This window comes from Tiliqua scincoides, chromosome 8 (genome assembly GCF_035046505.1).
Source record: "Tiliqua scincoides isolate rTilSci1 chromosome 8, rTilSci1.hap2, whole genome shotgun sequence".
Taxonomy (NCBI): Eukaryota; Metazoa; Chordata; class Lepidosauria; order Squamata; family Scincidae; genus Tiliqua; species Tiliqua scincoides.
Window position 1 is genome coordinate 12,331,323 of NC_089828.1, and position 25,009 is coordinate 12,356,331.

General features: G+C 43.2%; 1 protein-coding gene across 2 annotated transcripts; it reads right to left on the minus strand.

Annotated features, from left to right (window-relative positions):
* Positions 1-10,912, minus strand: DTWD1 (DTW domain containing 1). 2 transcript variants are annotated; one of them, XM_066635521.1, is made up of 6 exons: positions 10,775-10,912; positions 7,600-7,831; positions 5,686-5,981; positions 4,493-4,636; positions 2,830-3,106; positions 1-1,632 (listed from the first exon to the last, which is right to left on the minus strand). In XM_066635521.1, the coding sequence occupies exons 2-6, from the start codon at positions 7,718-7,720 to the stop codon at positions 1,403-1,405; spliced, it is 1,068 nt and encodes a 355-aa protein (XP_066491618.1). In that variant the 5' UTR covers positions 7,721-7,831; positions 10,775-10,912; the 3' UTR covers positions 1-1,402. The 2 variants fall into 2 exon arrangements, with proteins under 2 accessions (XP_066491618.1, XP_066491619.1); XM_066635522.1 differs by lacking the exon at positions 7,600-7,831.
* Between the last annotated feature and the right edge of the window lie 14,097 nt (positions 10,913-25,009).

Here is a 25,009-nt window from a genome sequence, read left to right on the forward strand (position 1 = left end):
ACACACACACAACTACTGCTGGCATGGTGAATTTGGCATCTCTTCTTCTAAGAGATGCTCATTATTGGATTGACAAGAGTAATAATATTCTCTATATCAGTGGTTCTCAAACTTTTAGCAACTGGACCCACTTTTTAGAATGACAATCTGTCAGGACCCACCAGAAGTGACAACAGCATGCAGGAAAATTTTTAACAATCCTAGGCTGCAATCCTACTCACACTTACCTAGAAGTAAGTCCCATTGATGATCACTGTTAAAAGCCTGCACTACTAAAAGTACAGATCTATAACATTTCCCCAAATGCAGTCACATACCACGGGAGCATCAAGTCTAATAAAAATAAAATATTGACATGAATGGGGACCCACCTGAAATTGGCTCATGACCTGCGTATTGGGTCCTGACTCACAGTTTGAGGAACACTGCTCTACAAAATCTACAAAAATCTCTTAATACATAAGGGAGTTCAGAAAGAAAGAAGAAAAATAGTAATAACAGGCATTTCTGTTTTAGTGCATTGTGGGAAAAACCACAGTAGAAGCTGAAGTACATATCTTTCTCCTTATCTACCAGTCAACCGCTTACTCAGTGTGGGCTCTACAGCTGATGCACATTTTGACACTCCTCCCTGTTTGGAATTCAGGGGTACAAGTCTCAGATGGAATCAGCAGGCCGACAATCCACATACCTCTGAACCCTTTCCAATCCACTGGAACAGAACTTACACACACACCCTCTCTCTGCAATTGTACATTTTTCTTGGACAAGCAATGCCATTCTCTAGAATTTAGCAGGAAATCTTCACTGGACAGCACCAGAGTTTGTCATTCTGGAAATGGCATACAGGCAGTCGTTACAGTAACACCGCTGTTCTAATAATATGGAGCAATGTTGCAGCTTGATTTAGACCCAAAACATGTTTACCGTATTCTAGGGAATACGTTGGTTGGCTATTTCTGAGTGTCTACTGAAATATTGTTCGAATCATTTTTAGTAAGCATGACATCACCAAGATGAAGTCATCCTTGATGGTCAAGAGCACATTCCTTTTCAGTGAAACAGCCAAACTAAATTTCACTATGTTTAAGAAAAGAGACTGTATGTTGGCCTTTGCTGCTCATTACAATCCCAAAACATTTCTATTTACAGTCAAAAAAAAACAGGCTCAGCTCTGCCACAGGGGAACACTTCCATAGTAGTCCACTGGAGACCTGCCTGACATTATTATTGGCGTGGGTTTAGGATGAGATTCAAACAACAGAAGATTCTATCAGTCTGAACAGTATTCCAGCCAAATGTACAGCACAATTTTGGTAATGTGTACTTTACTAATAATTGAATGAACAAGTGCAGTGGATAACAATGAATATTGGGGGATTTTGTTACTTATACACAGGCCTTATTCTTTTTCTGTGGAACACTTGGCATTCCTTATCAGTTTATACATAAATGAGAAGAAGAAAAGCAGATTGTCATACTGCCCTTCGTACTTCTCTTCTATGACATCCTTGTGATACTCTACTAAAAAATAATAAATTGCTTCAATGGTAGACAGGTATGTGTCTGGCTTTCCTTTCTGATGACGCCAAAAGCAAGTTTTCCTTGATTTCAGTTCAATTTGTAGCAATCCTGCAGGGGGAAGAAGCGGGAGGAGAAAACAAAACCGAACATTAACCACACAGATGGTGCAGCATGAACTACTGATAACAAGTCAATAATAGGTTCCTTCCAACCTGCTCGAACAGAGCATCAAAGTGGGAAATGTGTCCACTGAAGACTTGTGTGTGTTTACAAATGCAAGTCATTTCTACCCATCTCACACTCAAAAGTGCTATTCCTATTGGTTCTGGAAAACATTTACTTTTGCAAAACATAAGAACATAAGAACAGCCCCACTGGATCAGGCCATAGGCCCATCTAGTCCAGCTTCCTGTATCTCACAGCGGCCCACCAAATGCCCCAGGGAGCACACCAGATAACAAGAGACCTAATCCTGGTGCCCTCCCCTTTCACGCAACAGCATGAAAGATTGTTGCCTTTCTGTGTATGTCTATATGAAAATGTACTACACAGTACACTCCTGCATCAGAAATGATGTTTAGGAAAAAATCCCATAAGGTGGTTATAATTAAACAACAGGGTTGTTGCTGTGCTTGGATCTTTTGGTATTGTGAACAGAACTGTGTAAAGCTGCCTCTTTACTAAAGAGGAAGATGTTAGATGCTTTGTAAATGGCACCATTTGTTTTTCATTAAAGTATCGTAGATACTTGCCTATAAGGTGAGAAATTTTTACCAAAAAATCAGCATAGATCCTCTCATACTATTTGCGGATCAAAACTCCTCGTACTAGTTGCCCTGAGGGTCAGGGCAGTTCAGGGATGTTTCAGCAGCCAGGAGAAGCCCAGAGAAGTGGCAGGCACGAGCTCACCCTGTGCAATTTCATGCTCCAGTAGGCCATGCTTTACCTCTCCCAATTGCTCCTTCCTGAAGGGAGATGCCTTGCAACTAGCCAGCATGTGACTCGGCAGGCAGGCTGCAGCTGGGTCTTAAAGCCTGCCAGTTACAAGCACAGTACAACTACAGGTCGGAAAAAAAACTCCCCTCGCTTCCTCTTTCCTTCCCTCCCCCTGGATGCCAGCAAACCCTGCACAATTTCATGCTCTGGCTGGCTATGCTTTCCTCTTCGCCTCTCCCAACAGCTCCCTCCTGCAAGGAGACACTTTGCCCCATCCACATGCTTTGTTCATGAGTAGCTGCATCCAGCAATGATGGTTCACATAGCATTGGCAAGTGCTGGTGTGTTATATCCTTATTATGAACATACCTTGGAGTCGTTCATCTGTGATTATTTTGTTGGTTTGATTCCAGGTGCTGTCAATAAATACAATTTTCTTCAGCACAGCATTTTTGCTCCCGTTGTGCAACTCGTGTTCACCTGAGCAGCTGTCATTGCCAGGTTCAAGTTTTGCACACTTGAGGACAGGTTCTGTTGATGAGTTATTGTCCTTGTTGCCACAGACATTATTCTTAGATTCGTTTTGCAGACAAAGGGGAATGTCTTTTACTGAAACTGAATTAGGCCCAGGAAAGATAAGTGCAATCTAAAAGAGAAAGGCAGACACACACATCTGTGAACCTCGCTACAATTTTTCTTAAGCACTGCTACATTGGACAGGTCTTAGCATAGTGGTTACAAACATCAGCTTTGAGGCAGAGGTCCAAAGTTCAAATCCTACCCAGACCAGAACTCAGAGGGTGCTTTGAGGTAAGCCACAGTCTTCCTACTTACTATCTCTGCATACTGAGAATTCTAATAATGCTATGCTCCCTTACACAGCTGTTGTAAAGATTACTGAGATAATGCATGTGCTGCATAAATGACAAAGATTATTTATTGTTGTCTTTTTGCTCCTCACAAAGTAAAAATACAAAAGAATAAACTAAATATAGTGCAAAACACACACTACACTATACGGCACAATTCACTGAAAGTACATTCTAAAAACGGGAACATTCATGAAGTTTGTTAATGCATTTTAGGGCCCAATCCTATCCAACTTTCCAGTGCCAGTGCAGCTGTGACAGAACCGTAAGGTAAGGTAACAAATCTTGAGGAGGCCTCTGTGACTGCCCTTCCCACCAAATGAAGCAGTGCACACCCCATTGGCACAGCTGCATCAGAGCTGTAAAGTTGGATAGGACTGGACCCTAAGACAGCTGTACAGAGCACATATTAACAGGCCCAGGTCCCTGGAAGGGTGTAAGTTGGGTAGAGACCATACCAAGTTATTTACATTAGGATTTTATGCCATTTTTTCCACTTGGCTTCTAATATCCTTGCCTTTAGCCTCCCTCCCTCTCTCCCTTTACATGCAGTGGGGTCACTAGAGGGTGCGGGAGGTGGGTGACGTAAACAGGGAAGATGACACCTCTACTGGCCAAAATGTTTAAAATCTTGATATTTCCAAATAATACCATCAGGTTATATCTCAATCAATGCGTAATTTCATGCAGAATGCAATGAAACAAACCATGCTGAAATATCTTTATTCTATCAAAAGTAATGGCCAAAAAGCCAGTGGAGCGGGACAATGGTACACCAGGACATTGCCCTGCCCACTGCATGGGAGGAGGTTCATCATAGGGGTGATGTGCTGGCTCCTACAGTGAGGGCGCAATCCTAACCCCTTATGTCAGTACTTTCCAGCACTGGCATAGCGGTGCCAACGGGACGGGTGCTGCATCCTGCAGTTGGGTGTCACTCACGGAGGCCTCCTCAAAGTAAGGGAATGTTTGTTCCCTTACCTCAGAGCTGCATTGCCCTTATGTCACTGCTAGAAAGCACTGACATAAGGGGTTAGGATTGCGCCCTGAGTGACACAAATCCTAGTGACCCCACTGTTTACATATCATCCTTAAGTGGCAAAGTGGAGTGAAAAAAGGAGGATAAGTATCTCCCACCACACGACTTCTACATGATCTCTTACTTTGTGTCTAATTTCTTCATAGTCTGGAATACAAGGATAGGTATAAATGGTGACATCATCAGGCGCCAGGAGCTTAGCATGGACAGCTGTGCTTTTGCCATCAGTTTCATTGGGATGCTTAATGATGTCAATCTTCAAGGGAAGCTACAATCAAAAATACAGCACACACATAGTGAAACACACTTCTCAGTCCACACATAAGACAAAAGAAGCAACTTGTTCAGTGTTTTGCATGGGGATATAGATGGCAGACTACAAAATATGAGTACAATTCTGCATGTTTTCCTGACTTTGCTCTCAGTAAAACTTTTGAGAAGTTCATTTATTTATTCGATTTGTATTCTGCCTTTCTCCCCAAAGGGCACCCAAGGGCATCATTTTTTCATCTGCTTAAAACAATGGAACAATGCAGCACATTGATAGAATCCCATTCATTGTTTGCTGCTAGCAGAATACTAGCCACTGTGATTCACAGGGACAGCTAGAGGGACTAGACACCCACGTATTGTACAGACCAGAGATGGGCACGATGACACCATGGGCTCAGCTCAGAGTGCATCATCCCCCCAAGCCCAAACAGGATACCTGCAAGTGGGGGCTATCATTCCTATTGTCAGGGCAGGCCTTCTTTATAAAACCCAGTGCCTTATTTCTGCCCCCCCCCCCCGAAATGAATGGCAGCCATTTTGTATTCAAATTTAACTTCTGTTCTGAAACATGTTGTTCAGAGGCTTCTGGGACAAAATGATAAAAAAGCCAACATACACAATGACTGAGTGAAATATTAACATTGCCTTACACTCCATTCATTAATTTATCTATCCTGACTGGCAGGACTAGTTCAAAGTTTCGGAGTACAGTGACGAGTGTGTGTGTGTGTGACATATTGAACTGAGGCTGTTCTACAGGCAAGGAATGTGATCTGCCACTGAGCTACAGCTCCTCCACTTCTATCATCAGTAAGGACTGAGGAAAACATAGCAAGTTTTTAATAAATAAATAAAATTGCAAGCATGTTGTAAGACTCTGGGGTAAGGACCTGCCCTCTCATACTTCATCAAGTACCATGCATACTCATATAGATAGCATTACCGGTATATCAATTCTTATTATTAGATGTTTCTCCCCAGTTCATACACCAGATTTCCTGTGGACAAAAGCTGATATGACAAACAAAAGTGAGTCTCACTAACCTTCACAACAGGAATTTCTCTGGTAGGGACTGTCTCGACTGGAACGTAGCATGTGTAACAGTAGAACATCCTTGAACTGTTACACTTGGGGCACTTTGATCTCCCTTGCTTCTGGGCTTGTTCAAGAACTGCCTGAGATGCCAGGTGCAAATCTTCAAGTGGGGTCTCCTGCAGCTTGGGTGTAACCTGTGAATCTGGACTTTTCAGGCATTCAAAATTTTGTTTTATTCCCTGGTGACTTCCTTGGTCTCCTTTTACACTCACAGATGAATTTAACGACATCTTAAGTTCAAGCCCTGTTAAGAGAAATGTCACACCACTTTCAACAACAACAAAATTTTGTTGATCACAGCAGACATTTAAATTGACAGCTGGTTGGAATTCTTTTTAACATCAATGCCTATTTTTTAAGGATCTCAATAGTGAAACAATATATTTTTCCAAGCACAGACAGTGATACTTGAAACCTGTGGAATGTCCTCATGACCACCTCAGACAGCAGTTACCTACCCTGTGCTATGGGGCGTGCCAAAGAGCATGCCAAAGAGCCATATTTGGGTGTTTGGCATTTATACTTGCTTATTTTAGCTAGTGCCAGAAACCTAATTCAGTGCATGACTGTGGCTTCTCATCACTGCCTGACCATGACTTAACGCAATGGTAAATTAGCACAGACTGGCTTTTTCCTTGCACCTTAGTGCTAAGATGATTAGCACTAAGATGCCCCTATTAAAAGTTATGCGTACGAGCGTGATATGTTAAAGAGCTTGATATGTTTAGCCTGGAAAAGAGAGGACCAAATGGAATGAAGGAGGTAAGATAGCCATCCTCAGGTATCTGAAGGGCTCTCACACAGAAGAAGGGAAGGACAAACTCATTTTGGCTCCTGTGGGCAGGACTAAAACTAAAACTACAGGAAAGTAGATTTAACTAGACATAGGGAAGAATTTGCTTAGCTATAAGAGATGTCTGAGACTGGAACAGTCTAACTTGTGCAAGAGTAGGCTCTCCCTCACTGGAGGTTTGCAAACAGAGGCTGGAGGCCCATCTGTCAGGGATGCTGTAGCAGTTGCCTATACTGAACAGTGGGTTGTACTAGATGGCCTCCAAGGCTCCCTCTAACACAAACATTCTATCACCTCTAATATCATTTGGCTCCTTAAACTAATGAAGCATTTTGTTTGGGTACCTTGCAGGGTTTTTCAAGGCAGCAACTGTGCACAGCTGTGGATGGCTTGCCCCACAGGTGTCCCTGCAGCCAGGGAGTGGCTTTTTCCATTGCTTCTGGGTTCTGCTCTCCATCTCCAAACAGAAGGTCAAGGCAGCAGCACAGCCACCAATTGCTCACTGGTGCACTATTGCACCAGGCATCTCCACTTCTAGTGGGGCTGGGCCTGCACCAAGTGGTTACTATTGCAGTGGGGCCAAGCAGCACCTACCATACTGTTAAGTACCACTGGTTGGAAAGCACTAGGAGTTTGTCACTGTCAGATCTTGCAAGCCCCCTCAGGGCCTTAAGAGGCCAAGGAGTCTCAAAGAAATTTTAACAATAACCTTGCAAATGTTGTTGTTGGCAACCTTCAGTCTCGAAAGACTATGGTATCACGCTCTGAATGGTGGTTCTGGAACAGCGTCTAGTGTGGCTGAAAAGGCCGATTGGGGAGTGACAATCCCTTCCACAACGGGAGCAAGTGCAGTCTGTCCCTGGTCTGTCTCCCTGGCTATGGGCCTTCCTTCTTTGCCTCTTTGCCTCAGACTGTTGGCCAAGTGTCTCTTCAAACTGGGAAAGGCCATGCTGCACAGCCTGCCTCCAAGCGGGCCGCTCAGAAGCCAGGGTTTCCCACTTGTTGAGGTCCACTCCTAAGGCCTTCAGATCCCTCTTGCAGATGTCCTTGTATCGCAGCTGTGGTCTACCTGTAGGGCGTTTTCCTTGCACGAGTGCTCCATAGAGGAGATCCTTTGGGATCCGGCCATCATCCATTCTCAGGACATGACCGAGCCAACGCAGGCGTCTCTGTTTCAGCAGTGCATACATGCTAGGGATTCCAGCACATTCCAGGACTATGTTGTTTGGAACTTTGTCCTGCCAGGTGATGCTGAGAATGAGTCGGAGGCAGCGCACGTGGAAAGCGTTCAGTTTCCTCTCCTGTTGTGAGCAAAGAGTCCATGACTCACTGCAGTACAGAAGTGTACTCAAGACGCAAGCTCTGTAGACCTGGATCTTGGTATGTTCCGTCAGCTTCTTGTTGCAAATGAGTACTTACTTATTTAGCTCATATACATGTTAAGTCATAAAACGTGGCAGAGACAAATTTATAGATAAGAACAAGCCATTCGGTGGCCAAAGGCCTTTGGAAATTGCAAGCAGCACAGCAAATGCAAAGTGAAATACAAGGCTTCTGAATACAGTTTCTGCTGCAAACCTTGCCCTTGGAATGCGTTCTAATTTACTTACTCACTTTACTAACCTCCTATGGCTAACCTTAGTAATGTCATCTGATGCATCGATACTTGTTAAAGTTAAGAAAGTAATTTTTTAAAAAACTGAGCTTCAAAAAAGCTTAAACAGTCACTTCCACTCAACTGAGGAATGCAGCACCATCACAAAATCTATCTTTGTTGTTTTCAACAACAGACTACAATTCCAGCTTGCAACATTAGATTCCCACCCCCCGCCACCACAAATGTCTCAGACATTTCCCAGTTTACTCTGGAGAGCTTGGGAGGTGGGCAAAGAAACGCTGTCAGGTTTAGACTAACCCTTCCAAAAATCGCAGATTCCTCAGCAAGAAAGAAAGAGCAGGAAGTGACTGGATTTGTTATGCATTCCCAGCTTAGAAACCAATTCACTTTACTACAGCGCCTCACGTCCAACGCAATGTTCAGCTATGAAGCTTTCATTGCCAAGAGCTTTCATTACTGACACACTGAGAGGAGATATGCTGCTGAGAAAGAGTGGAGATAACTGAGTGGTCAATATCTGCAAACAAAGCTCGTGAAGCAAGAAGCATGCATTTTGCAAGGATGTGATGTGCCTTTGCACAATGGAGAGCTTTATGCCAACTGCCAGTCACTGCCCCACTACAAACCATTGCTTTAGCCACTTCACAGCCCAATCCTATCCAACTTTCCAGTGCCGATGCAGCAGCAATGCAACCCTGAGGTAAGGGAACAAATGGTCCCTTACCTTGAGGAGGCCTCTGTGGCTGCCCCCACTCCCGCAAGATGCAGCACACACCGCTTTGGCGCAACTGCATCATTGCTGGAAAGTTGGATCGAATTGGGTCCTAAGACAACTGTACAGAGCACATACTAACAAGCCCAGCTCCCTTGAAAGTGTAAAACAGTGCTTCTCAAGGTTTGTCCTTCACTGTACCACTTCACATGGTCCACCTATTTGAAATACCACCAGAAGTAACTGGTAATGACATCCTTGCCAGTTACTTCTGGGTTGGGAGGCCAGATGTGACACAACAAATACCAGTAGGAGGCTCAGGGTGGACAGGAGGGCTTTTTTGAGCATGGAAAAGCATGCTTCGGAGCTCTGCTCACCAAGTCAAGCCTCCTATTGCTGTCTGATGCATCACATTCCTGATCCTGCTGCTGGACAGCAGGTGTCCAAGGGTCCTGCGAGTGCCTCCAGACACCACCTCACGTATCACTAGTGAAACCCATACCACTGATCGAGAAACACTGGTGTGAAGTTGGGTAGAGATTACACTAAGGTTTAATCAGGGTATACATCAGGGTTTTTGTGTTGTTTTCCACTTGGCTTTTAATATCCTTGCCAACTTCTCCCTCCCTCCCTCCCTCCAAATGTCATCTGAAAGGAGCAAAGCAGAGTGAAAAAAGGAGGATAAATATCTCCCACCACACCACTTCTACACCATCTCCTGCTTTGTGTCTAATTGCTTCATAGCCTGGAATACAAGGATAGATAGAAAAGGTCTCATCATCAGGTGCCAGGAGCTTAGCATGGTCAGCTGTGTCTGTAATACTGCAGCTCTAACCATGCTTTCCGGTAAACAAGAGCCCAATCCACGCATGTCTACTCAGAAGCAAGTCCCATTATAGTCAATGGGGCTTACTCCCAGGAAAGTGTGGCTACGATTGCAGCCTATGACTACTTAGAAGTGAGCTCCAAGAGTCTTTAATTCTAGGGTATAGGAGGGCAGGCTTAAGACTGCAACACTCTTCCTGGGAGTAAGCCCCTTCCAATACAGTGAGGCTTACTTCTGAGCAGTCACAGCTAGATCTGTGCTGTTAAAGCCCAATCCTATGCATGTCTGCTCAGAAGTCAGTCCCGTTATAGTCAATGGGGCTTACTCCCAGGAAAGTGAGGATAGGATTGTAGCCTCAGGGTCCAGTCCTAGGCATGTCTACTCAGATGTCAGTCCTGTTATAGTCAATGGGGCTTACTCCCAGGAAAGTGGGCATAGGATTGTAACCTAAGAGCCCAATCCTAGCTGTGCCTACTCAGAAGTCAGTCCCACTATAGTCAATAGGGTTTGCTCCAAGGAAAGTCTGGGTTAAGACTACAGCCTGAGAGCAGATCCTCGGCATGTCTACTCAGAAGTAAGTCCCATTATAGGCAGTGGGGCTTACTCCCAGGAAAATGTGGGATAGGATTGCAGCCTCAGAGCCCAATCCTAGGCACACCTACTCAGAAGCAAGTCCCACTGCAGTCAATGGGGAAAGTGTGGGACAAATGGGTTATGTCAGAATGCCAATGCAAGGGAGGGCACCAGGATGCAGGTCTCTTGTTATCTGGTGTGCTCCCTGGGGCATTTGGTGGGCCGCTGTGAGATACAGGAAGCTGGACTAGATGGGCCCATGGCCTGATGCAGTGGGGCTGTTCTTATGTTCTTAACATTGTAGCCTTATTTCCTAGCAGGCAGGGCTAGGTTTGCTCTGGAAAGGCTGCAATGCTGTACATGCTTACCTGGGAGCAAGTCCCACTGAGCTCAGGGGGGCTTACTTCCGAGTAGCAGGCATGCACAGGGTTGCACCGCAAGGCTGCAATGCAATCTTATGAGCACTTCCCTAGAGAGAGAGAGAGAGAGAGAGAGAGAGAGAGAAGGCAACATACGTTTCGCAGGGTAAAGGCTCAAAGCTTGGGGGCTCCTCCCTCCGCTCCTGGGAGCCTGGGGTCGATCACAGAGGCTGCCCTTGACTAGCACACCGCCCGATGCACCTTCAGCCCCAAAGGAAGCATGCGCATATTTTTCTGCCTAGACCTTTTTTCCATGTGCGAAGGCGGAACTAAAGTGCTGCGGCTGATGGGGCGGCCCGGATGACACAGACGGTCGGACCAGGCACCGCAGGGGAGCGGTTGCTAAGGGGGCCTTAGCGGTTGCTAAGGGACCTTAGCAACAGAGGCCTAGAGAGGGGCAGCAGGTGATGCTGCTGATCCTCTTAGAGCCTGGAGAAGCGACTAGCAGTCAGGGCTTTAGGGGAGTGGGAAGAGGAGGTGGCGGCGGCTGGGAAAGGGCAAGCAGAGAAGTCCACATGACTACCATAAAGAGTGAACCACAGTCCAAGGTCTGGGGTTTGATAGAAGCTGTCTTTGAATTCAGGTTGCTGACTGCTCAGGGTGAGCAGATGCAATGGAGGACACAGTGCCTCTACCTTTAGCCTGGTATAGAAGGGGGAATGTGGCAGGTGCAGCTCAACCTGGAAGGGTTGAAAGAGCTGCACCTGCCCAGATGCCCTCTTCTGTTTCATGGCTGAAGGGAGAGGCATTCTGACCCCTCTGGATCTGGTCATCCTGTTCCTGAGTCATAAACACACCTATAACTAGTAAAACGTATCTAGGGTGACCAGATCCAAAGGCTGCCTCTACCTTTAGCCAGTGAATAGAAGAGGGAACTTACAGCCCAATCATGTCTACTCAGAAGTAAGTTCCATTAGATTCAATTGGGCTTACTCCCAGGAAAGTGTGGATATGATTGGGTTGTTAGGCACCAAAGCCTTTTAAACCCTTCCATGGTGAGCTGCACCTGCCCAGATTCCCCATTCTGTACAATGGTTAAAGGCAGCCATTTTCATTACTGCTGCAGCCCTGTGCAGCTTAGGATTCAGGAACCGTTGTGGTAGAGAGTGCAACTCACCAGTTTATTAAATAAATAGTGAACAGTTTTGCACCCTTATCACATTTGCAAGATGTGTTTAGGTGCATGTTCCTGATCTTCCAGCAGATGTGTAATAAGCTCACAGCCAATCTTCTAATCTTTCTCTAAAATTTCTTTGCTGATCTACAATATCTTTTCTCTTGTTTGTTAATTTTAGATATATGCCCATTCTTAACAAGGCCACCTTTATGTATTAATTAGCAAGATCCAACTGTACAGATTACAAGCTTATTAAATGTAATAAGCAGACCAAATAATAAATGTTTTGATATATTTACAATTTTCATTTTTTTCTTAGACAAATGTGACTTTCTGTGTTTATAGGTGGTGCTACCTCCTGCTCGTACATTTGAGGAATTTTTAGTTTCTCAAAACGTGGTATGTACATTTTTAAAATGCCCATTTTTCATACTATTTTACATTGCAACCAGGAAGAGAATGTATCACAGTGCATTCTGGGGCAACATTAAGTGAAACAAGGAGCCTAGGAGCAACCAGGAAGAAGCTGCGGGCAGCTCAAAAGGCCGCCTGCAAACCTGAAAACACAGTGATTTCGTTGGACTAAGTGAAACAAAGTTATTTTTAGCATTCTCTTTTACTTTCACTATCTTTTTAAAGGTTGTCCCTGGTATCCCGGAACTGTGGTTAACTGAAACTGGACTCCAAATTCTGGATTCACCTGTGCTCTAAAAATGGATTGATACAATTCAGTGATTAAGATCAACTGGATGTACAAATGCTGAACTTTGTATGGATTGTTCCTAGATTTTTTTAAAAAAATTATCTGTTAAATATATGTATTCATTTAAATGATTGAGGGCCCCATCCTATCCAACGTTCCAGCACTAGTGCAACCCGAGGCAAGGGAACAGATGTTCCCTTACCTTGTGGAGGCCTCCATAACTAATCTCTCACCACAGGATGCAGCACACACCCCATTGGCGAGGCTACAACAGGGCTGGAAAGTTGGATAGGTTTGAGCCCTGAAATATTTATATCTTGCCTATCCCTTTTGGGAGGTGCCCAGGGTGACTGATGCTGCAATCTTATAACATTTCCCGGGAAGTAAGCCTCACTGAACACAATGGGACTTACTTCTCAGTAAATATGCATTGAATTGAACAGTCACTGTATTTTTTATGCATATGCATAAAATAAAAAAGTAAGGGTGGGTAATGTGCCTTTCTGTCTCCTCCTCCTCCTTGTCACAGGACACTTGGTGTTTATCTATGAGGGTGCTACAAGCATAATTCTGCTACTATTTATGACAATTTATCAATTTCTGTACCTGTTATTATTGCAGGATGACTGGCCAAGATTTCCCTACATGCCAGATGTGGATGTTCGTCCTTTGGTTACAAAGTTAAAAAATGACTATGCCTTAAACATTATTACTCAAAATCTTTATGATAATGCTCCTCTGCCCACTGAAGTTATTTCCAATTTGGGGGAGAGAATGGAAGAATGCAGAATGAAAGTCCATGGACATGCTAAAGATGTATTGTCTTTGGAAGAAAGCAGTAAAGAAGAAATAGATGACCAACAGATAGTTGTCCCAGAGCAAGGTAAAGAATTGCCCTTTGAGTTATTAGTAATAGGATAAATTGCTGGAAAATCAATGGATTCAATTGTTCACTTTGAAATGTATTATTATTTTTAAATGGTCACTTTCTGGAACTAGAAGTAACAATCTGCACCATATATAAATATTATAATATATAATATAATATTTATTTTTACATGTTTACTCCACCTTTCATTCAGAATTATTCTTAAAGAGGCTTGCAATAACAATACAAAAGCAACCCAAGAGCCCATGGCAGCCCAATCCTAAAGGTACCATCGGGTGCAGTGGCACCAAAGCAGCTACCACTTCATTTTGCGGCACTGTGGCAGCTGCCAGAAGTCTCCTTGGGGAAGGGGACTTTCATCCCCTTCCCTCGGGGAAAGCCCCAAGTCCTGCAGTGGGGCTTCTCAAGTCTGTGCTGGCTATTTTGCTGGTGCAGACTTGAGAGATTCTCTGTTGGGCCTTACGTTCAGGATCCGGTGGAGCAGAGCTCTGCTGTCCCACCCCCCTCCCGCCTCGAGTGTGCCTTATGACACGTTTGCAATGCCTGGCACTGGAGGTCAGCACCAGCACTGGCTCAGCTCAGGATTGCGTCCTTAGTTCTCTGGCTGATGACAGAGTCCGGAGTATACTTGCATTTACTTCTCCACTTAATTATATATCTAGCATTCTCTGAATCTTAATACGCAATCCTGTGCCAGCCTTCACTGGCAGGATGGACACATGCACTGTTGCAAACATGCTGTAAGGCACGTTGTTGCAGTCTGGAAGCACCTGGCACGACTTCAAAGGCCTATGCCAGCCTGCCGGCATCAGTCAAAGACCTGCACTTGATGGAGAAGGTAAGATCTTTGCGCAGCAACAGAAGGGCAAGGCAGGGGGGAATGGGGAGGAGTGTGTGGGGAGGAGTGTATTAAACATCCAGGAGGGAGTGGGAATGGCGGCAGAGGCCTCCGCTGTATCCTATCCCCCTTCCCAGGCCTGATTTCCTGCCACGGGGCTGCTCATACCTACACCAGTTGTCTTGCTGGTGGAAGTCCAAATAGCCTCATTGTTGGTTTTGAGGTTTGCCGGGACATTGGTAAACAATGAGTGTTCCCTTAGCCGAGGTGCCCAACAGACATTTGATGCAGTGGAGGTCATTTTGGCACTGCTGCATCCCTCTGCGGGGCAAAGGATAGGACTGGTCTGCCCATTGTCTAATGGCACAATCGCATGTTTACCTAGATGTAACTTTTATTTTGTTCAATGGCACTTACTCCCTAGTAAGTCTGTTTAGGATTGCAGTCAAAACAGTTGATTATCTAAATTCTCTCTCTACTTCTTACATGTACATATGCCACTAAAGTTGCAATCCTATACACACTTTCCTTTTCTCCCATTGAACTTAGTGGGGCTTACTTCGAATTGACATACATAGGACTGTACTGTAAATAATGCTACTATTTAGCTTCTGATTTTTCATCCATGGAGTATCATCTATGGAGTGTATTGAAAAAGATTACTTTTGTATCCATCCATTAATCAAAGCTGATGATAGTATGGACAGTAGAAAATTAATGTCACCATGTTAATATAGTAAGATTTGAAACACAGCGGTACAACCTCCATTGTTTCTGGGATATATTTAGCCAAAATTTACTTTGTAGGTGGTAATTCGTTAAGCACAGCAACCTGGCATCCAGTTAGCCACACTGAGGTTTCTAAGCAAAAGTCTCCTCCATTTCCCTGTTTGGAGGCCAGGGGATATTTGGCACTTACATAGAAACAAACCAGATGTCTCCTATTTGATGGAGTCAATGGTGATCAGAAAATTAGATTCAAAAACTTTGGTCTGGCTCAGACTGGCAGGGAAATATTATCCTTAATGGCCAAAGTAAAGTTAAAAAGCTCAACTAAAGATAAATCTCAGCTAAAGATAATACTCATGGCAAAACACTTATCTAACTGTAATATTGTGCAGGGGTATTTTACTAATTGACTTCGTGAGAGGTGTTTCACTTCATTAATTAACAGCACATTCTGTAGTGCCTCAGTTTGCTTCAGAAGTATTTATGGAAAATTTAATCTTGAGATTGGTTGCTGTGGTAAATCATTAACACAAATTACATAATTAGTATCTTCTGTGGTCCAGATTGTAAACCTTAATTAAATTAAGTTGAGGGAAAGTGCTTCACATTAGTCTAGCATCTAGCCACTTACCATCCAACTACCTCAGTGGTCTAGGGGCCCAGTCCTATCCAACTTTCCAGCACTGGTGCAGCTGCAATGCAGCCTTGAGGTAAGGGAACAAATGTTCCCATACTTTGAGGCAGTCTCTGTGACTGCTTTTCCACAACAGAATGCAGTGCATGCCCCATTGGCACAGCTGCACTGGCACTGGAAAATTGGATAGCCTTTGGCCCTAAGATTCCCACAGTAGACTGGAAAATGAAAGTAGATATTTGCAGGCGAAAACAGTATCCCCCCCCCCCCCCCGAAATAAGTGAGTGGTACATTTTAAAGTCTGAACATCTTTTACTCTTCCTTTTTCAAGCTATTGATGTCTCAACTCCTGATTCAAAGGAGATGCAGAAGAAGCAACAATTAAAGGTAGTTTATTTTATTTATTTCAAAAATTTACATCATTCTTTAACCATGCCAGAGCAAATTCTGAAAGTGGCTCACAAAATTCCACAATAAAAACTTACAATGTATAAAAAATAATAAGAGTGATAAAACGGGGGGGGGGGGTGAGGACATGTTGGACCACAAAGAAGCAGCAGAACAAAAACACTATTACAGAGGCACAGAGGGCCAACATCAACCCTTCATCCAAATGCCAGACAAAACAAACGTTTTGAGTTCTTGACGAAAAGCCATGAGGAAGGGAATAATTCTTAATTCCCCTGACAGGGATTTCCATAACTGTAGCATCACTGCAGAGAAGGCTTACCTTCACGCCACCATCCCTCTAATGAGATAAAGGCAGCATTTGTAGGAGAGCCCCCTCAGATGACCTAAGAGGGTGGGCATGAATGTATGGGAGAAAGCAGTCTCTCAGATAACCTCAACCCAAACCATGATATTTTGAACTTGAATTTGTAAAGTTTATTGATTAATACACTCCTTGCTTACCTATACACACCCCGTTTTGTACATTCATGGTCTCATTTGTTACACTGGCAAGACTGAGTTTACCTTCCTTTATAGGAGCAGACAACCATGTTTCACATAATACAAGGGCACTCATATGTTACTGACAGAAATGAGAAGGTCAACTGCTGAAGGTGCCACAGAAGGTCTTGCTGTGCACTGTCCTAGAGACTCAGGAGCACAATGTGCCGCTTTTCTGACATGAATGGACTGCCTCACTGGTTTCCCTGAAAAGCAGCAGCAGCACTAGATGGTTTATTTTCTCTCATTTGCTGTAGTTAGGATGGTTCTTTAGCTGCAGCGATGCAGCCCAGTGTTTGTTCTGAGCAAAAGCAGGTATACAGTTACTGGGGAAAAAAGACATTCAAACTCAAATAATTTATAACTTACAGATATACACTGGTTAGCTGTTTACTCTCCTCAGGGAACTTTGGGAACTGCAGCTCCGTCATGAAGGCAGTTAAGATTTCTAACAGAGAATTCTCAACACACCAAATGGTAGTTTCAAATTACTGGTAAATTTTTACTTTGCTAGTAAAAAAGAAAAAGAAAAAGAAAACCAGTGCATCACATTTTAGATGAAACTCCATTTACAAGAAATAGTGACAGGTTCCAGATAGATTTACAGGTTACTTTACATTCAAATACTGAATCCAAATATTGTTTTGCATTGCCTCAGACAGAAGTAGGGAAATTTGTCAGTGCTCAGAATTATGTGATTTTAACATAACACTGTCTTTCTCCCAGATGTTTTCAGTGCAGACAGTCAGCAGATCCTTGTTTTGTGTACTTTTGAACATCATTGAGGCTTCAGTCCTATACTTCTTATCAGTATGCCTTCTTATCAGTATGCCCATTGAATACAATGAGTCTTACTCCTGAATAAATATGTACTGTATAGGATTAGTAAAAGAAAACCTTGGGGCATAAGGAGACTTACATATTATGAAGATTGCGTATGTCTGACATTTTCTCCCCAAATAGTGGAGGGGATCCATGCAAAATGGCCCCAAACCATGATGAGGGGTAGGGAAGCTTTAATAGCCCCCCCCCCAAGGTTCCTGTCCTACTCGCACACCACTCACCACATGATTTTTACATGACTGAGAACTTTGGTTGAAAAGATCAGATACTTTATCTATGGCACTCAGTAGATTTTGCATTGATGTTCAGTTCTTTTGTTTAAAATATATTTCAGATTGCTGTAGGTGCCACACAAGACACAAGCTGTAAAAAAGTTGAGGTAAATTGTTTTCAAATATGTTGTAGAAATCAATGTTATAAGATAAAAAGACATCTATGTGCTGGGAGAGGAAAAGGGATAGTAGAAATGGTAATGGAAATGGTGCAGAAGAGAGCGACCAAAATGATTCCTGAGCTGGGGCACCTCCCTTATGAGGAAAGGCTGCAGCATTTGCAGCTCTTCAGTGTAGAACAAAGGCACCTGAGGGGGGACATGATTGAGACATAGAAAATTATGCAGGGGATGATAGAGTGGATAGAGGGATGCTCTTTTCCCTCTCACATAACTATAGAACCAATGAACATCTACTAAAGTTGAGTGTTGGGAGAGCTTGGACAGAAAAGAAAATATTTTTTTACCCAGTATGTAATTAGCCTATGGAACTCCTTGCCACAGGATGTGGTGATGGCATCTGGTCTAGATTCTTTTAAAAGGGGATTGGACAAATTTCTGGAGGAAAAGTCCATCACAGGTTACAAGCCATGATGGGTACGTGCATGCGTAGGATTGGGCTGTGAAGTACATAAAATCTTACCTTTATTTGTTTAATTAAGTAATTGGACTATTCTGGAATACATTGTTGGTTGATCACAGCCTTTGTTTGGGCAATCAGTTCAAATCATATGCACATCATAGTCTTTGCAGGATAATTCTTAAGTCTCAATTCATAGACAATCATGTGATATCCAGTTCTTGTGAACTTCCCATTAGCAGGAAAAGCTAATAATCTAAAAGTGTCAAAGAAAATCCAACAGCAACAAAATAACTGCAGAAACCAAAATGAAAGCAGTATCCTAAAAAACTTAAAATACATACAATATTGTTATCCTCTTATCTAGTGTTCCTAAGTAACTGTCACAGCTCAGCCATATTTAGCATTGATGCAGCAGAGCTACATGGCCCATGCCATACCCAGCTCTGAAACTGGGCAGGCTAGAGGTCTCATCAAGTCAAGCTCCAGTCTTCCCAGTGGAGCTATTTTTAACTGCATCAGCGAAATTGCTGGTGCAAGTCCAAGAAGCCCCGTGTAGAACTTTCAGACCTGGGGCAGGGGTTAGGATACAGTGGAGGTATATTCCAATGACCCCATCCCCTCACAGGCCTGAACTGCCCCCTCCTCACCCCCTAGCCCAAAACGTTCTCCACTTCTGCCCTCCCCCAGCCAGCCTTCCTGCTGGTTCTGCCTACTCGCAAGTAGTTGCAAATGTGCTGTAAAGTACATTGGTGACAGCTAGCACTGGTGCAGCATGGCAATAGGATAGGGTCATTACTCTCCCTACAGGTAGTCACTTTCAGAATGATATCTCTCTAAAACAAGCAATGAGTATGTTGGCAACCTTCAGTCTTGGAAGACTATGGTATCACGCTCTGTATGGTGGTTCTGGCACAGTGTCTAGTGTGGCTGAAAAGGCCAATTCGGGAGTGACAATCCCTTCCACACTGGGAGCAAGTGTAGTGTGATCCTGGTCTGTCTCCCTGGCTATGGGCCTTCCTTCTTTGCCTCTTTGCCCCAGACTGTTGGCTAAGTGTCTCTTCAAACCATGCTGCACAGCCTGCCTCCAAGCGGACCGCTCAGAGGCCAGGGTTTCCCACCTGTTGTGGTCCACTCCTAAGGCCTTCAGATCCCTCTTGCAGATGTGCTTCTAGATCTGCAAGCAATGAGTAATGTAGTATTAAATTCATTTACTTTTCATTTTAGAATTACAAGTTCCCTGGTTTCAAGACACGGAAGCTTACAAAATTGCCGAACTACCTAGAACCGGCTCAGCTTTGGGATGCAGTTCTAAAGGTCCAAACATTCAAGGTATATACTTTATATTCAAATTTGCATAGCAAAAATGGGTATGAAATATTGCAACAATCCTCTTGGAAGAGCAATTTGGTATGTATATATGTATGTGTTGTTATCACCATCATCATCATTAATTATTATATAATAATTATAAATATTATATTAATAATGCTGATGACAATGTACTGCTTTTCAACAATGTTTTCAATGTTTGAAGCAAAAATGAATTTTATCTGTTCTTTTGTTCTACGCATTTTGTATTTTCCTAATGTTCTCCAAAGATATTAGACCAGAGTTTCCCAAAGTGTGAGTCAGGACTCACTCACTCATGGTGGGTCAGGAGTTCATGCTACATGGGTCATGACCTGGGCCTTCCCAACTACCCTCACCTCCGTTTGGCTCCAAATTACAGCCATTCCAGAGGTGTGGGGCAGTCCCAGACCTGTGGGTTATGCTGGGCCAGAGACCCACTCTACAGCCCTCAGCAGGCTTAAGAATGGCCTGCAGAAGCCTCCAAAAGCTATTTCTGGTTTTCAGAAGGCAACTTCCGGTTAGGTTAGGATTGGGCTGTAAGAGGATTGTAGTACTATAGTACTGTTGTACTTTCAACTTCTGTATTTTCAAAAAGAGAACAGCCATTGCTTCTTTGGCATAGGAAGACCTTGGGGCCACCAGAAACTGTTCTGTAACCAGCATGAATAAGTCTGCTTAACATTTTTTGCATCCTTCTTCAGGACTGCTACAAATCACAGGCGTTGGGATTTCTCCATGATGGCCACCTCTTTCTCCTCCACCCTATTTTCTTTTTGTGCTTAGTATTCAGTCAGAAGACGTTTAGGGATCTTGAAAGGTGCAGGTTGCTCTCTACTTTGTGACATTTTAGTTGGTATTTCTTGACTGTTACATTTGGGTTAGTACTTCCAATATGTTCCTAAATTATTTTGGCCTGTACAACTGTTCTTTAAGTTCTTGCCCATTCCTTCTTTGTTCAGTTATATTCCTCCATGAATATTTGTTAAGCAGTGGTTTAATGTTAGTCTGAGGTCATAACTGCATGTTTGTAAGCATTATGTCATTTTATAGACACAATTTTTTTTTCTGGAATTCACACGTTTTGACGAAGTGTCAGGTTTATTTATTGTGGTAATTATTAATTTCCTGTCATTTGCTCAAGGCCAAGTAGTGTCAACAATGACAAGAACCAGATTTTTTTTTTTTCAGATTGGTTGGTTTAAAGCCATCACATTTGTGCTGTGTTAGGTCCTTTTTTTGTCTAAATAATAGACCTTCTTGCATAAATTCTGTGCCAGATTTATACTTGCATCAATTCTATAGAAGCCAAAAATTACTTAGGATTTAAACATCCTCCTTCAAGGCTGGTAATGTAATATTAACAATCTAAAGTACATTTTAACCGATTAAAATAAGTGCTGCAATGGCAGAACTTAAAATGATTGCCTGCTGTTGAGAAAATGTGTATTGACCCGAGCAATTATTTGGGGTCAGTTTTTAAAGGGTTATATGAGGTTGCAGCTGTGAGCAACAATTATTCTTGTAGAGCCACAGTAAAAGACTTAATGAAGTACAATTTGTCTTTTAAGTTCAACTTTTGGTTTCATGGCTATAAAAATAATTTTCCAAGCATGAGTTGAGTTTAAATGATGCAATGAGATTTTCTCCAGCCTGTCAATTGTTTTATTTAATGGATCAAGGATGTGATTTTACTTTTTCATCACAGTCCACCAAGCTTTTTTTTCTTTTTTCTTTTTTTCCCCGAAAGGCACACTTTCTTGTTTTTACATAGTAGAAGCTGAGCCACAACACTTCAGCCTCCATTTCCACCAGGCAGCTTGGAAGGCATTGTGGTGGAGGGGCAGCCCAAAGCAGGGTGAAATTATTCACAAGGGCCTTCAATCAGAGTTCATCTTTATAATGTGCATCATTTCAGATTCCACCAAAGCAGCCAAGAACGACAGCACAGTTCAACAGTGCACATTGGGATCTGTTCAGGATTAAACTGCAAAAAAAGCAATACATTTAGAGAGCATTTATCATGGTTAGTTTTATACATCATAACAGTGATAGCAATTTTATCAATGCAAGTCAAATATCAACTTTTTTTAAAGCAAATTTAGTGTGTTTGGTATGCCTATTGAGAACATAAGCCCATCATTGTCTGTAACAATGGTAGTCACGTGGACAAACTATATGTTGCATGTGAAAGCGTGAAATGAATCACAGAATGTTTTAAAAATGAAAAAGCAGCTTCAGGAAGCTGCAATTTGGAACACAGGAGGAGGTGCTTAACCATTTCTTTGTCAGTTGTTTTTCCCATTCAAAATCACCCCCAGCTGCTCTTCCCCCCCACAGGGTTCCAGATGCAAGTTTACTAAAAACAGCTGTTTGGAAGGGAGTATCTCTGAATGACTGGCTGGGAAAAGGCTAACACAGTCCCTCCTGAGGCTGAAGCTGCAACTTCATTACTCAAAGTTGTATGTAATGTGTAGTTCTCCCCACAGTGTGCAGAATCAGGAAGCTTGCCAGAGATATAGGTGCCCCAAGGAAGAATCACATGTGGTCTGAAAAATGAGAGGATGGCTGACTGCTCCCTTTGGTCCTTTTTCAAGACAGCAGGGCTGCACACAAGCTGTTCATCTAACTAGCAACCAGCACAGGTAGAAGGCATTTAAATCTATGGAGCAGAGGAACTGCTTGTGGTGCAGCCCAATCAGGCTGCAGTTCTGGAATAACAATAAAAAGCATTGCTGCTGACGCATATCTCAGGCACAAGTATGGGACTGGGCCAAGGTCAGCCTCTGTACAACTCTAATTCTAAACTGACAGCCTGCATCACTTTGGGATATAAAGTGAAAATGCAAATTAAGAACATAACATAAGAACAGCCCCACTGGATCAGGCCATAGGCCCATCTAGTCCAGCTTCCTGTATCTCACAGCGGCCCACCAAATGCCCCAGGGAGCACACCAGATAACAAGAGACCTCATCCTGGTGCCCTCCCTTGCATCTGGCATTCTGACATAACCCATTTCTAAAATCAGGAGGTTGCGCATACACATCATGGCTTGTACCCCGTAATGGATTTTTCCTCCAGAAACTTGTCCAATCCCTTTTTAAAGGCATCTAGGCTAGACGCCATCACCACATCCTGTGGCAAGGAGTTCCACAGACCGACCACACGCTGAGTAAAGAAATATTTTCTTTTGTCTGTCCTAACCCGCCCAACACTCAATTTTAGTGGATGTCCTCGGGTTCTGGTATTATGTGAGAGTGTAAAGAGCACCTCCCTATCCACTCTGTCCATCTCCTGCACAATTCTGTATGTCTCAATCATGTCCCCCCTCAGGCGTCTCTTTTCTAGGCTGAAGAGGCCCAAACACCGTAGCCTTTCCTCATAAGGAAGGTGCCCCAGCCCCGTAATCATCTTAGTCGCTCTCTTTTGCACCTTTTCCATTTCCACTATGTCTTTTTTGAGATGCGGTGACCAGAACTGGACACAATACTCCAGGTGTGGCCTTACCATCGATTTGTACAACAGCATTATAATATTAGCCGTTTTGTTCTCAATACCCTTCCTAATGATCCCAAGCATAGAATTGGCCTTCTTCACTGCCGCCGCACATTGGGTCGACACTTTCATCGACCTGTCCACCACCACCCCAAGATCTCTCTCCTGATCTGTCCGGTATGGATGTTAGGCTGACCGGCCTATAGTTTCCCATGTCCCCCCCTCTTTCCCTTTTTAAAGATAGAATATGGAATATGAAATTCCATATCCTCCTCTCTGGGCTGCAGTTTGCATAGTGCACCAAAGTAGGTTGCCAGTTCCCCAGTATTTATTCATTCATTCATTCCTTTTTATCCTGCCTTTCACTGTAAGTTCCCAAGGTGACTAAAAGTAAAAACAAATTAATAAACCTACTCAGAGGCAGCAAAATGGTCAAAAACTTCAGCTGTGCATACAACTCACTCAAAGGCCAACTTTGCTCCCCAATGCTTGATTAAACAAATGTGTTTAAAGTAACATTTTAAAAATTAAGAGAAAGGGGCATCATGAACCCCTCACACACGCGCGCACTCACACACAGTTACAATATAAATAAATTCATGTGGTTCAGAAACCACAAGGCTTTCTAAAGGTTGATCCTGACCATGTTTAGTCTGTTAAAAGTGATGGCTGTGATACTGAATATACTGAACATAGTACTGTATACACGTTCTAACTATGATTATATGTTGCCCTGAAATCAGTGGGTCTAATTTCGAGGTGTCTGGACAAAAAGTTTCTCACTTTGTTCTGGTTACACTTTCTTTTGTTGTTTGTTTTGACAGGGAGTAAATATAAAAGTTTTGAAGAAATTGTTTCTCTCCGAAGCATCTCTTGCAATTTTACAGGATTGCTTTTGGTGGCTGTTTCTTCAGAAGTTTAAGGTAGGGGAAAAAAATCAGTTTTTTACATTACTCTCACAATTATCTCCCCCAGACATCATTTGAATATATGAAACAGGAGTGAATATGTTTTCATTTGGGTGGACTTCAGTGATAAAATACTAAAGGAAAGCAAGCAGATTTGATTGTGTGTTGAACAGAGTGGTTAAAATGTGTTTATGGAGTAACTAACTTGCTTGCTTTCCCTTAGGGCAGGGTTGTGAAACTCCTTTAATACACCAGGCCATATAGCATTCATGATGCTTACTGAGGGCCAGAAGTGATGTCATTAGGCAGAAGTGATGTCGTTAAACAGATCATAATCAGAATTAAGAACTTTTCTCACTTAGGAACTCATCAGCTGCAAATGACAGAAGAGAAAAAACACAAATCTGGATCATATTTCAAGATATGGGAGAGCCCAATTATCGTGTGGGGAACCCTTTCAGAAATGACACCTCAGCTCAGCAGCTCAGAGCCCGAGGGCCAGATAAAAAGCTTCTGTGGGCCACATTCGGCCCCCTGGGCCTTATGTTTGACACCCCTGCCTTAGGGAGTTTCAATGTGACACTTAAAGTACCTGGAGGGCTCTTGAGTTCTATCTGGGCAACTCTTCCTTGTTATAGCCAACTTTGTAACATGAATGAAAAACTTACATTGACCAGAATATGGATTCATATTACAAATGCTTCTCCTGTGCTTTTTCTGCCCCATTAAGTATGATCAAATATTGACAAAAACAGCACAAAAGAGGCTAGCAGACACTTATGGTCATCAGCTGCTTGGAGAAACACCTACTTCACTGTAGCCATTTCAGTTTCACTTCCTGAAGCTCTCCTATGTGCCTGATAACATCCCTCACACCCAAAAGCACATATATACAGTTGGCCCTCCTTATCCACGGGCCCAGCATCATTGGATTTGAATATCCGCAGAAGCTGAGCCTGCAGCTGGAGGGCCTCAGAGGACCTCCCAGAAGCAACTGGAAGTGACTTCTGGTTGTGTCTAGG